At 51.1% G+C, this 12773-nt stretch overlaps 1 protein-coding gene across 1 annotated transcript in view; it reads left to right on the top strand.

Annotated features, from left to right (window-relative positions):
* Positions 1–12773, top strand: part of TRRAP (transformation/transcription domain associated protein) — a 109527-nt gene that overhangs the window by 72754 nt on the left and 24000 nt on the right. The window contains exons 56-62 of the mRNA XM_056866151.1: positions 595–786; positions 2690–2885; positions 4724–4989; positions 6477–6577; positions 8749–8950; positions 9792–9956; positions 12261–12351. Coding sequence (XP_056722129.1) covers positions 595–786; positions 2690–2885; positions 4724–4989; positions 6477–6577; positions 8749–8950; positions 9792–9956; positions 12261–12351 — 1213 coding nt within the window. The remainder of the gene's footprint in view (positions 1–594; positions 787–2689; positions 2886–4723; positions 4990–6476; positions 6578–8748; positions 8951–9791; positions 9957–12260; positions 12352–12773) is intronic.

Raw genomic sequence — 12773 nt, 5'->3', positions numbered from 1 at the left:
AAAGTGATTGTAAACCGGTTTGATTCTTCCTTAAGTGGTAGAGAAAGTCAGCATAAATAAAAACCATCTCCTCCTCCTCTTCCTCTTCTTCTTGGAGAGCCAGTGTGGTGTAGTGGTTAAGAGCAGTGGTTTGGAGTGGTGGACTCTGATCTGGAGAACCGGGTTTGGTTCCCCACTCCTCCCCACGAGCGGCGGAGGCTAATCTGGTGAACCGGCTTGGTTTCCCCACTCCTCCACATGAAGCCAGATGGGTGACCTTGGGCTAGTCACAGCTCTCTTAGAGCTCTCTCAGCCCCACTTCCCTCAAAGGGTGTCTGTTGTGGGGAAGGGAAGGGAAGGCGATTGCAAGCCAGTTTGAGTCTCCCTTAAGTGGTAGAGAAAACCGGCATATAAAAACCAACTCCTCTTCTCCTTTGTGCCATTGGGGTATCGCTTGCGGTAAGAGCACACCGTTGGCTGTTTCGGTGAGTGGCGTGGGTTCCCCGCAGGGGCGGGGGGGGGGGATTCTCAGAAGTTTGTCCAAGTGATTTCCTCAAGCTGATGGAGCAGGTGTTGTTGGAGCGCGCACAAACCTCGTGCCGTCTCGTCCCCCAGGTGGAGCTGAGCTGCCCCAAGGAGATCACCTGGAAAGTCAACATGTACCGGGGCTACCTGGCCATCTGCCACCCCGAAGAACAACAGCTGAACTACATCGAACGCCTGGTGGAAATGGCTAGCGGCCTGGCCATCCGGGAGTGGCGGCGGCTCCCCCACGTAGTCTCCCACGTCCACACCCCACTCCTTCAGGTGAGGCTGTGGCGATGGGTGCTGAGTCCTCCCCTCCCCCTGCCGCGGAGCCTGTCTCCCTGATCACCGAGCAGAGTTGTGGGCTGTTTAGCTTCCGAGATCGGGCGAGACGGGGCTAGTCTGGTGCACATCTCTTGTTTATTGTGTTGATGGGGTTGCCAGGTCCCACCTGGCCACTGGCTGGGGATAGAGGGGTAGGGTTTCCAGATTCAGGATGGGAAACTCCTGGAGATTTAGGGATGGAGCCTGGAGAGGACACATGAACACACGAGACTGCCTTCTACTGAATCAGACCTTCAGTCCACCAAAGTCAGTATTGTCTACTCAGATCGGCAGCGGATCTCCAGGGTCTCAGGCAGAGGTCTTTCCCATCACCTACTTGACTGGTCCCTTTAACTGGAGATGCTGGGGATTGAACCTGGGACCCTTCTGCATGTCAAGTAGAGGCTCTACCACTGAGCCACAGCCCCTCCCTGAAAGGTCACACAGTCCACCCTCCAAAGCATCCATTTTTCTCCAGGAAAACTGATCCCAGTAGTCTGGAGATGAGCTGTAATTCTGGGGTCTCCCCAGGTCCCGCCTGGAGGCTGGCATCCCCAGCTGTAGGGTTGCAACTCTGGGTTGGGAAATTCCTGGAGATTTGGGGGGGGTGGAGCCTGAGGAGGGTGGGGTTTGGGAAGGGGAGGGACCTCAGTGGGGTACAGCATCACAGACTCCACCCTCCATAGCATCCATTTTCTTTAAGGAAACTAACCTCAAGCTGTGTCACCTTTCTGCCATCAGCTTACTTTTTGTTTCATGAGATAACAAGCGACAGAGTTAAGATTTTTTTTAAAATAGCCCAGAGCGCCCTTTTTTTGAGCAGGTAACACCTGCAGAACACTCTAAGCAGTCGAAACGTACTCGCCTCGACAACTTGGAGCTATCGTGTCGGGTTTGCTCCAGGGAAGCTGGTCGCTTTACCCGAGCCCTCCCCTCGTTAGAAAGAACGAATGTCGCTGAGCAAAACTATTTTTTAACGCTTCCGGGTGCGTCGGCATAGCGCGTTTAAATCTTTGCACAAGTCCCCCCCCCCACTTTCAAAAATAGGCGCGCATAACAGAATTACAAACACAGCAATGGCGAACTACTCGGCGGTAATTACTTTTTCTACATCAGATAGGGAGTGATTAAATACCTGCTAGAAAATTAAATTTACATGAAGAATGGGATCAGGAATGAAGGTTAAGCTATTGTGCGGACTGATACTGCGGCGATTATCAGGTGGGGTGGGGGAGAGGCAAATATTACTTCACTTAATTTATTTCGTTTGCGGAGGTTTGTCTGTAAGTGCAGGCCGACTTTTGGCGAGAGACAGTTATCTTACTTTTTGCTGATTAATAGCTTAATGCAAGGGGTTATTATCTCTCGAGAAGATTTGCCCAACGGTCGCGTCGGTTTTTATTCTCTGCAGGCGATTTGAATTCTAGCAAAAAAAATTTGCGGGTCTGATTTTGCTGCCCGAACTAGCTGCCCGCGAGGTTTCCGTTTGCTAGGTGATGAGTAAGGGAAAGGTGATGTTCACAGAATACCTGCTAACGGAAAAGCAATCTGGTGTGAGCGCATAATGCGGCTTGGCTCGATCCGCAGGGCGGGGGCTCTCAGAGATCCGGTCATCCATATTTTGTAGCCGGTATAGTGTAGGGGCTCAGTGAGAGCAAGCTGTGATCCGTGAGGGGTCTCAAGTTCAAATCTTGATTTGGCTCATTAACCTTGGGCAAGCAATGCTCTCTTTCAACCCATGCTTCCCCCCACCATCTGTAAGATGGGGATAATAATCTCAGAGTACCTTACATGGGTGTTGCTGCAATGGCTATACTAAGATAACACACTTTCCTTTCCTTGACCTCCACCCTCCTCCCAGGCAGCGCAACAGATCATCGAACTGCAGGAGGCGGCCCAGATCAACGCCGGGCTGCAGCCCGCGAACCTCGGGCGGAACAACAGCTTGCACGACATGAAGACGGTGGTGAAGACCTGGCGGAACCGGCTGCCGATCGTCTCAGATGACCTGTCGCACTGGAGCAGCATCTTCATGTGGAGGCAGCACCACTACCAAGGTAAGAGCCGGCGGGGTGGACCCGGCTGTCCCTCCAGGAGCCTCCCTCCCTCTTCCGGGGCCCTTCCGCCAACGGAAGAGCGTCTGAAGTTGGTGGAAGCGTCCTGAGGCTGGCGGAAGGCTTTTGACTTGGCTGGATGGACCGCGACGACAGGAGTAAGATCCACCCCAGTGAAAGCGCTTGGCTCAGCCTGGTGTTTCGGAAGGCCTCTCCCCATGCACAGTATGTCCTCTCTCTTTCCGGTGCTAAAGTGCGTAGAGATAGCCCTGCAGAAACACTTGGTTCAGGGGTGTCGAACACAACTGTTACGAGGGCTGGATATGACATCAATGTCACTTGGTCGGGCTGGGCCATGCCTCGCCAGCCCAGAATAAGCACACAAGAAAGGCCCTGCTGGATCAGGCCAAGGTCCATCAAGTCCAACAGTCTGTTCACACAGTGGCCAACCAGGTGCCTCTAGGAAGCCCACAAGCAAGACACTGCAGCAGCATTGTCCTGCCTGTGTACCAAAGCACCTAATATCATAGGCATGCTCCTCTGATCCTGGAGAGGATAGGTATGCATCATGACTAGTAGCCATTTTGACTAGTAGCCATGGATAGCCCTCTCCTCCATGAACATGTCTGCTCCCCTCTTAAAGCCTTCCAAGTTGGCAGCCATGACCACATAAGAACATAAGAGAGGCCATGCTAGATCAGACCAAGGTCCATCAAGTCCAGCATTCTGTTCACACAGAGGCCTGCGTTCCAAAGCACCTAATATAACAGGCATGCTGCTCTGATCCTGGTGAGAATAGGTATGCATCATGACTACTATCCATTTTGCCAATAGCCATGAATAGCCCTCTCCTCCACAAACATGTCCACTTCCCTCTTCAAGCCTTCCAAGTTGGCAGCCATCCCCACATCCTGGGGCAGGGAGTTCCACAATTTAACTGTGTGAAGAAATACTTCCTTTAATCTGTTTTGAATCTCTCGCCCTCCAGCTTCAGCAGATGACCTAGTATTACGAGAGAGGGAGAAAAGCTTCTCCCTCTCCACCCTCTCCATACCTTGCATCATTTTATAGACCTCTGTCATGTCTCGAGAGTGGGGGGTGGCTGGCTCATGGGCCGGATAAGAGCTCTCAAGGGTGTCAGACTCAGGGTTTGCCCTTAGCGTCCCTCAAGCAAAACTCGTCCAGACAAGGTTCTGAGACAGGTTAAGACTTTATTAGGTGCAATATTGGACAGATTCAGAAGCTGGCTGCCTCCAGGCATGAGAGGCTGCTAATGGGGAATCGGGGCTGGAATACAGGGTTAAAAAGCATTGCAGACTGTAACGATGGGTAGCAAAGCAAAACAAGCCAGGAGAAATCATGATAAGCGTTCTCAGGATAGCCAGCCATAACAGGCTATGCAGCTGTGGTAAACATTATACAGGAAGGCAAAATACAGACTGTACAAATGTATGAGAACCAGAGGCATGTGACCAGGGCCTGACACCCAGCCAACCTCAGGCCTGGTCAAGGAGAAGCCAGCAGGAGCAAAGTCAGGCCAAGGCTTTGCTAAGGCAAAGACAGGGCCTGACAGCCTAACTTAGATCCAGCATGATAGTGTATGAGCTTTCCGTGCGAGGCCAGTTTTGAAGACCAAAACAAAATACGCAGTTGGGATCTACTGCGAACGCCTGTTTTCGTAAGAAAAAAACAACTCTCCCAAAAGGGCCGTTGGGGTGTGAGCCCCTTGTCATCTTAGACATGATTTATACATTTTTTATGATGCATGGTTCTTTGTAGTTAAGAAGCATATGTACATTTATGGTGTAGTGGTCAGCCTTTCCTCGACTTGATTTCCCCAGCCATCGTCAGCGCATACGAGAACAGCTCCCAGCACGACCCCAGCTCCAACAACGCCATGCTGGGGGTCCATGCCTCGGCTTCGGCCATCATCCAGTACGGGAAGATCGCCCGGAAGCAGGGGCTGGTCAACGTCGCCCTGGACATCCTGAGCCGCATCCACACCATCCCAACGGTGCCGATTGTGGACTGCTTCCAGAAGATCCGGCAGCAAGTCAAGTGCTACCTGCAGCTGGCTGGGGTGATGGGGAAGAACGAGTGCATGCAGGTATAGCGGCGGAATACGGGTTTTACTATTGGCTGTTTTGCAGGTTAGAAGGAATCATAGAATGATAGAGTTGGAAGGGACCACCAGGGTCATCTAGTCCAACCCCCTGCACAATGCAAGAAATTCACAACTATTTTTCCCCCACACACACCCCAGTGACCCCTACTCCATGCCTAGAAGATGGCCAAGATGCCCTCCCTCTCATGATCTGCCTAAGGTCATAGAATCAGCATAGAATGATAGAGTTGGAAGGGACCACCAGGGTCATCTAGTCCAGCCCCCTGCACAATGCAAGAAATTCACAACTACCTTCCCCCCACACCCCCAGTGACCCCCTACTCCATGCCCAGAAGATGGCCAAGATGCCCTCCCTCTCATGATCTACCTAAGGTCATAGAATCAGCATTGCTGACCAATGGCCATCTAGCCTCTGCTTCAAAACCTAGAATCATAGAGTTGGAAGGGACCACCAGGGTCATCTAGTCCAATCCCCTGCACAATGCAAGACATTCACAACTACCTCCCCCCCACACACACACCCAGTGACCCCCTACTCCATGCCCAGAAGATGCCCTCCCTCTCATGATCTACCTAAGATCATAGAATCAGCATTGCTGACCGATGGCCATCTAGCCTCTGCTTCAAAACCTAGAATCATAGAGTTGGAAGGGACCACCAGGGTCATCTAGTCCAACCCCCTGCACAATGCAGGAAATTCACAACTACCTCCCCCCCACGCACATACCCAGTGACCCCCTACTCCATGCCCAGAAGATGGCCAAGATGCCCTCCCTCTCATCATCTTTTAAAATTTTAAACTGTATTTATTCATTTTTTGTAAAAAGAATTATCAGGTGCCTTTCTGGCTTACAGCGCTCAGGGCGGCCTCCAGTATAGATAAAACACATAAAATGCATGAAAACCAAAATTTAAAAATCACTGTTTACGACTGCTAGTAACTTAGCCAAATGCAGTCTTAAGGGAAGGGGCCGTGGCTCAGTGGTGGAGCCTCTGCTTGGCATGCAGAGGGTCCCAGGTTCAATCCCCGGCATCTCCAGTTAAAGGGACTAGGCAAGTAGGTGATGTGAAAGACCTCTGCTTAAGACCCTGGAGAGCCGCTGCCAGTCTGGGTAGACAATACCGACTTCGATGGACCAAGGGTCTGATTCAGTAGAAGGCAGCTTTCATGTGAAAGGCAGCTTATAGTGGTAAGGAAAACAGGAATACAGCAGTTAGAATGCTGGTTAAAATGCAACCAACGTATGAAAAAGAACAGCACGTATAAGAGATACACCCAATCCAGGAGGGATGAAGGAATCAATTAAAACAAAAAACTACATAAAACAACAGTTAAAAGATAGGGCAGGAAGCAGGCAACACCAGATGAAACAGAAAAGTTCTCCTTTTATGTTGGTTTTTTTAAAAAAAAAATCTGTCCGCGACGTTTATTTTGTATAAATCTCGGCGCGCAACGTTTTGTTCAACAGGGCCTCGAAGTGATTGAGTCGACCAACCTGAAGTATTTTACCAAGGAGATGACGGCAGAATTCTATGCACTGAAGGGGATGTTTTTGGCTCAGATTAACAAGTACGTACGGTGGGACGAGACGGGAGGGCACGTCGAGGGGTGGGGGACGCGTCAAGAGCGTACCTGGTGATTCAGAGGCCGAATAAACATCTCCCCCTTAAAAGGGCCAGGCGGGAGGTGATGCAAAAGACCTCTGCCTGAGACCCTGGAGAGCCGCTGCCGGTCAGACCTTGACAGACCAAAACTGACCTTGATAGACAAGAGGTCTGACTCAAGGTATGGCAGCTTTAGGAAGGCGTCGCAGCTCAGTGGAAGAGCCTCTTCTCGGTGTGCGGAAAGCCCCAGGTTCAATCCCTGGCATCTCCGGCCGAAAGGGCCAGGCAGGAGACGACGGGATGCCTGAAATTGCAAGGTTTCTTAGCGCTGGGCAGGTGGGCTAAAAGGTTTCGGTTTGGCGAGGGACTTTGTAATTTTTTAAAATTTATTTTCGACTTCTGTCCCGCCCCTCCCCTGGGTCACAGAGCTCGGGGTGGCTCACAACATCCAATTAACAATCTAATCAGTAGAGAGAAGAGTCTACAGTGGTGGATGCAAGCATCTTAAAATGCAAGCGTTTGCCCTTTTGTCTAGTGCAAAAACGGGAACACCTTGGGCTGCCTTTTGAACACATGAAGCTGCCTTATGCTGAACCAGACCCTTTGTCCGTCAAAGTCAGTATTGTCTACTCATCCCAGCAGCCGCTCTCCAGGGTATCAGCCTAGAGGTCTTTCTCATCACCTACTTGCCTGGTCCCTTTAACTGGAGATGCCGGGGATTGAACCTGGGACCCTTCTGCATGCCAAGAAGAGGCTCTACCACTGAGCCACAGCCCCTCCCCTATTCACTCGCCCCAAAATGGGGCTTCCTTAGTGGACTTTTCCTCGCTGCCTCTGCGACGGTACCCAAAGGGCCGCTGGTGCGTAGCGGGACCGGACCCCCTTTCCTGCCTCGCTCCGAGAGGGAGGCCTTGGGAGCCGATCGGAGGTGTCAGTGATAGATAGCGGGCGAGGCTGAAGGAGAAGAGTAAGTCCGGAAGACAAATCCCACCCGCGGCAGAAAGCCGCAACAAAGGCAGCTCATTCATCAGCCGTCTCCTTCCGTAATAAGCCGCGGGACGGGGACAGCCGAGGAAAGCCGTGAGCGAAAGATGAAGAAGCTGAGTAATACCCCAGCTAATTAGCTGTTTAATAAGCTATTTGACAGATAAGGTTATTTTCCATTTGCTGTGTTTTCTTCCAGTCCCATCACGTTCCCCCCTTTTTTGCATCGCTGCAGGCTAGAACTGTAGACTGCATAGCCCAAACTTAACTAAAACTGAGAACGGGCTTCGGGTCCAACCGCAAAATACCTCGTGGTTCCTACCGTTCTGCCATTGGTAGAATCATAGAGTTGGAAGGGACCACCGGCATCATCTAGTTCAACCCGCTGCACAATGTGTTTTTTATTTCCTTGCCCCGTCGCTCCGTTTTTCGGAAAGCTTCGTTGTCGGTTAATCTGACGCACCTGCCGCTCAGAGCCACCCTTTCACGTTACGAGTGCCAGCGTGGTGTGGTGGTTAAGACTGGTGGTTTGGAGCGGTGGACTCTAATCTGGAGAACCGGGTTTGATTCCCCGCTCCTCCACATGAGCGGCGGAGGCGAATCTGGTCAACTGGGTTGGTTTCCCCCCTCCTCTGCATGAAGCCAGCTGGGTGGCCTTGGGCTAGTCACAGCTCTCTCAGCCCCACCTCCCTCACAGGGAGTCTGTTGTGGGGAGGGGAAGGTGATTGTAAGCCAGTTTGATTCTTTCCTAAGTGGTAGAAAAAGTTGGCATATCAATCAATCAATCAGCTTTATTAATGTTTTAGCCACAAACCTTAGCAATATTCAGATTAAAACCATACACAATATATAACCTGCCACAACACCCAGAATTACATGAATAAAATTTTTAAAATGTTACAAACAGTCACGTATATACATATTATTGCTGATTTAAACATTATAGTTCCCCTAAAATATTCTTTCTATGGCAGCTTCGGAGCCTAATTTTCAACAAATTTCTTCCTTCACTTAGACGCTTACATGATAAAAAAGCCTCGCTAAGCGTGACCTTAGAATTAAAGTCTGCCATTAAAAATCTAACTCGGCCCTCAACTGTATCTAATACATCTGGGAAGTCGGCATATAAAAACCAACTTCTTCCCCCCCCAGGTCGGAAGAAGCCAACAAAGCGTTCTCTGCTGCCGTGCAAATGCACGACGTCCTGGTGAAGGCCTGGGCAATGTGGGGGGATTACCTGGAGAACATCTTTGTGAAAGAGCGCCAGCTGCACCTGGGCGTCTCGGCCATCACCTGCTACCTGCATGCGTGCCGCCACCAGAACGAGAGCAAGTCCCGGAAGTACTTAGCCAAGGTGAGGCCTGGGGGAGGGGGGTGGGGCTTGCTTGTATGCGCAGAGCACTGTGTGCGGTTCTGGAAGCCCCGCTTCAAAAAGGATGTGAGCAGAATGGAGCGGGTTCAGAGGAGATCGACGAGGATGATCGGGGGGCCTGGAGACCAAGCCCTATGAGGAAAGGCTGAGGGACTCAGGAATGTTCAGTCTGGAGAAGAGGAGGTTGAGGGGGGACACGATTGCTCTCTTTAAGTATTTGAAGGGCTTTCCCTTAGAGGAGGGCAGGGAGCTGATCCTGTTGGCAGCAGAGGAGAGGACTCTCAATAATGGGTTTAAATTACGGGTGGAAAGGTACTAGCTGGATATTGGGATTTCTTTTTTTTTTTTACAGTAAGAATTGTTCGACAGTGGAATCGGCTACCTAGGGAGGTGGCGAGCTCCCTCCTCACTGGCAGTCTTTAAGCAGAGGCTGGACAAATACTTGTCAGGGATGCTCTAGGCTGATCCTGCATTGAGCAAGGGGTTGGACTAGATGGCCTGTATGGCCCCTTCCAACTCTATGATTCTGTGAGGAAGTCAGGGCTGCGTACGTATGTGTGCAGGGGTCCCCAACCAATTTTGAGCCTTGTGGGCACCTGTAGAATTCTAAAGCAAGATGGCTTTGACGGGCCCAAGGTTCTTATGTTCTTATGTCCTTAAGGTCACCTCGCAGGCTTCATCTGGAGGAGTGGGTGGGGGGGATCGAACGCGATTCTCCAGATTAAAATCCACTGTGCTCATGTGGAGGAGTGGGGACTCGAACCCGGCTCTCTGGATTAGAGTCTGCCGCTCTTAACCGCTGCACCCTGCTCGCTCGTTTTAGGTCCTTTGGCTCCTCAGCTTCGACGACGACAAGAACACCTTGGCGGAAGCCATCGATAAGTACTGCGTTGGCGTCCCGCCCATCCAGTGGCTGGCTTGGATCCCCCAGCTGCTGACCTGCCTGGTCGGATCGGAGGGCAAACTCCTCCTGAATCTTATCAGTCAGGTACGACGGCTCGGCCGTCCGGTGCGCGACACACGCCCCCCCTCCCCGGTTTGTTGTTTCCAACTTTTTCGGGTCGGCGTTTCACTCTTTACGAGGCAGAAGGCAGGATCAGTTTCAGCACGCTGTTTTTGTGTCAGCGATCGTTTTGTGAATTAGGGCTAGAGGCTCAGTGGAAGAGTCTCCGCTTGGCGGGCGGAAGGTCCCAGGTTCGATCCCCGGCATCTCCAGTTAGGGATCAGGTAGCAGGCGATTTGAAAGACCTCTGCCTGAGACCTTGGAGGATATGGACTATGGCTCAGCGGTACAGCATTTAGTTAGCATGCAGAAGGTCCCAGGTTCAATCCCCAGCATCTCCAGTTAAGGAGCAGGTAGCAGGTGATGTGAAGGACCTCTGCCTGAGACCCTGGAGGGATATGGACCATGGTTCAAAGGTGGAGCATCTGGTTAGCATGCAGAAGGTCCCAGGTTCAATCCCCAGCATCTCCAGTTAAGGAGCAGGTAGCAGGTGATGTGAAGGACCTCTGCCTGAGACCCTGGAGACCCATTGCTGGTCCAAGTAGACAGTACTAACCTTGAGGGACCAGTGGTCTGATTCGGTATGAGACGGCTTTATGTGTACGCGTGCTGTAGAAAGGAAACAATGGTTTTAGATCACGATGGGTAGCCGTGTTACAGCAGAAAAAGAGCAAGAGTCCCATAGCACTTTAAAGACTAACAACTTTTCTGGCAAGGTGTAAGCTTTCGTGAGTCACAGCTCACTCCTTCAGATACCTGTATCTGTGACTCCCGAAAGCTGATAACCCTGCCGGAAATTTTGTTAGTCTTTAAGGTGCTACTGGACTCTTGCTCTTTTCCACTGCTGTAGTTTTCAACTTAAACTTTTTGGCGCGATTCTTGCACTAAGCCAGGAAACCGGCCTCGGCGCGCTTGTAGATCGAGGTATGCGGCTACACTCACCCACTGCTCACCCCAGCTCAAACGGGAAGGGCCCGGGTCCATAGAAAGTTCACCCCACATACCGAGGGAGTTTGTCACGTCTCGCCCAGATGAGTCCCGCGCGACTGCAGCCGGGGACTACCGGGCAGGATTTTCTTTTCCGTATTGGCCTCCTTTGTCCTCATGGCAGCGTCTGTAAAGGTTCAGGCCGCAAGCGTAGCTATATATACATAAGCTGGAGAAACTCTTACGCATGGAAGAGACAGGAAGGAGCAGACTATTAACCGAGATCGGGTTGCCTTGAAGGTCGCTCCCTTGTGTTCTCGGATGGCTCGGTTACGAGTCCGGGTTAATTTATCGCCGCAATTAAGCGGATTTTGAGTTTTATTTCTGACCCCCTCGTCGTGCAGGTATTGGCCATGCCCCCCTCTTTGGGGAGGATGGTAAGGAAAACCTACAGTCATGGCTTATCGTTCATCTTGCCTCATAGAACCTGGGCAGATATAGCGCTGTTGTCAAACGCTGAAACTTATAGATTTACGGCAAAAATGGAACCTTAGTGTCTGTCCGGCTGTCTTGTTTTGTTTCTCTCCTTTCTGAAGAAGTCATGAAACCTCAGCTTCTCGGAAAGTGGTATCCCTTTACATTAAGTGGCTATTTCGCTTCCCCCACCCCCCACCCCCCGGTGTAGCAATTGCTTGGAGTTCGGTTATGCTCCGGGATGCCCGGCTAGCAAACAGCACGAGGTTCATTGGGAATTGTGGTCTCATTTGAGGACCATACGATCTCCTTTTTGGGCCTCTCTCCCTACTTAAGTAAGATTTTTCGCATTTCTCTGGCTCCTGCATTATGCAGATGCTTCCCTTGAAGAGTAACCTGATAGAGGCCTTGTTATAGGTTCGCCTTTCAAAACTGCAAGGGCAAATACCCCCCCCCCCCAGTTTAACTTTGCCATGCATCCTTGCTGAAGGAGGTTACCGTGCTTAAAGCAAAGATTGCTGGGGAGGGGCTGTGGCTCAGTGGTAGAGCCTCAGCTTGGCATGCAGAAGGTTCCAGGTTCAATCCCCGGCATCTCCAGTTAAAGGGACTAGGTAAGGAGGTGATTTGAAAGACCCCTGCCTGAGACCCCAGAGAGCCACTGCCGGTCTGAGTAGACAATACTGACTTTGATGGACCTTGGTAGTCTGATTCAGTACAAGGCAGCTTTATGTGTTCATGTGTTCATTGGCCAGCCATAAACAATTCAGCAAATTTCATTTGTTTATTTAATCAATTTGATTTTTAAAAATTTATTCAATTGTATTTTGTTGGATCGCGGTACAGTCCCTGAGGCCATTGGGTTTTATGTGTGTTTGATCGCTAAAACAGGTTGGCCGAGTCTACCCCCAAGCAGTCTACTTCCCCATCCGGACCCTCTACTTGACGCTGAAGATAGAGCAGCGTGAACGCTACAAAAGTGGTGAGTGCAAAACGTTGCGACGGAACGCGCTCGAGCGGGCTTGCCATCAAACTTCGACTGGAGGAGTTGACAATGTAGTGGTTAGGAGCGGCGGACTCTAATCTGGAGAGCCGGGTTTGATTCCCCTCTTCTAAACATGAGCAGCGGAAGCTAATCCAGAGAACCGCGTTGGTTTCCCCACTCCTACTCATGAAGCCTGCTGGGTGACCTTGGGCTAGTCACAGCTCTCTTAGACCTCCCTCACGGGGTGTCTGTTGTGGGGAGGGGAAGGGAAGGCGATTGTAAGCCTCTTTGAGACTCTACCTTTAAGGAGTCTGAAACTGGCTTACAGTCGCCTTCTTTTCCCCTCCCCTCAACAGACACCTTGTGAGGTAGGTGGGACTGAGAGAGTTCAAAGAGAACTGTGACTAGTCCAAGGTCTT

This window comes from Euleptes europaea, chromosome 21 (assembly GCF_029931775.1).
Source record: "Euleptes europaea isolate rEulEur1 chromosome 21, rEulEur1.hap1, whole genome shotgun sequence".
Classification (NCBI taxonomy): domain Eukaryota; kingdom Metazoa; phylum Chordata; class Lepidosauria; order Squamata; family Sphaerodactylidae; genus Euleptes; species Euleptes europaea.
The sequence above is the reverse complement of the archived record's forward strand: the minus strand, read 5'-3'. Positions and strand labels throughout refer to the sequence as shown.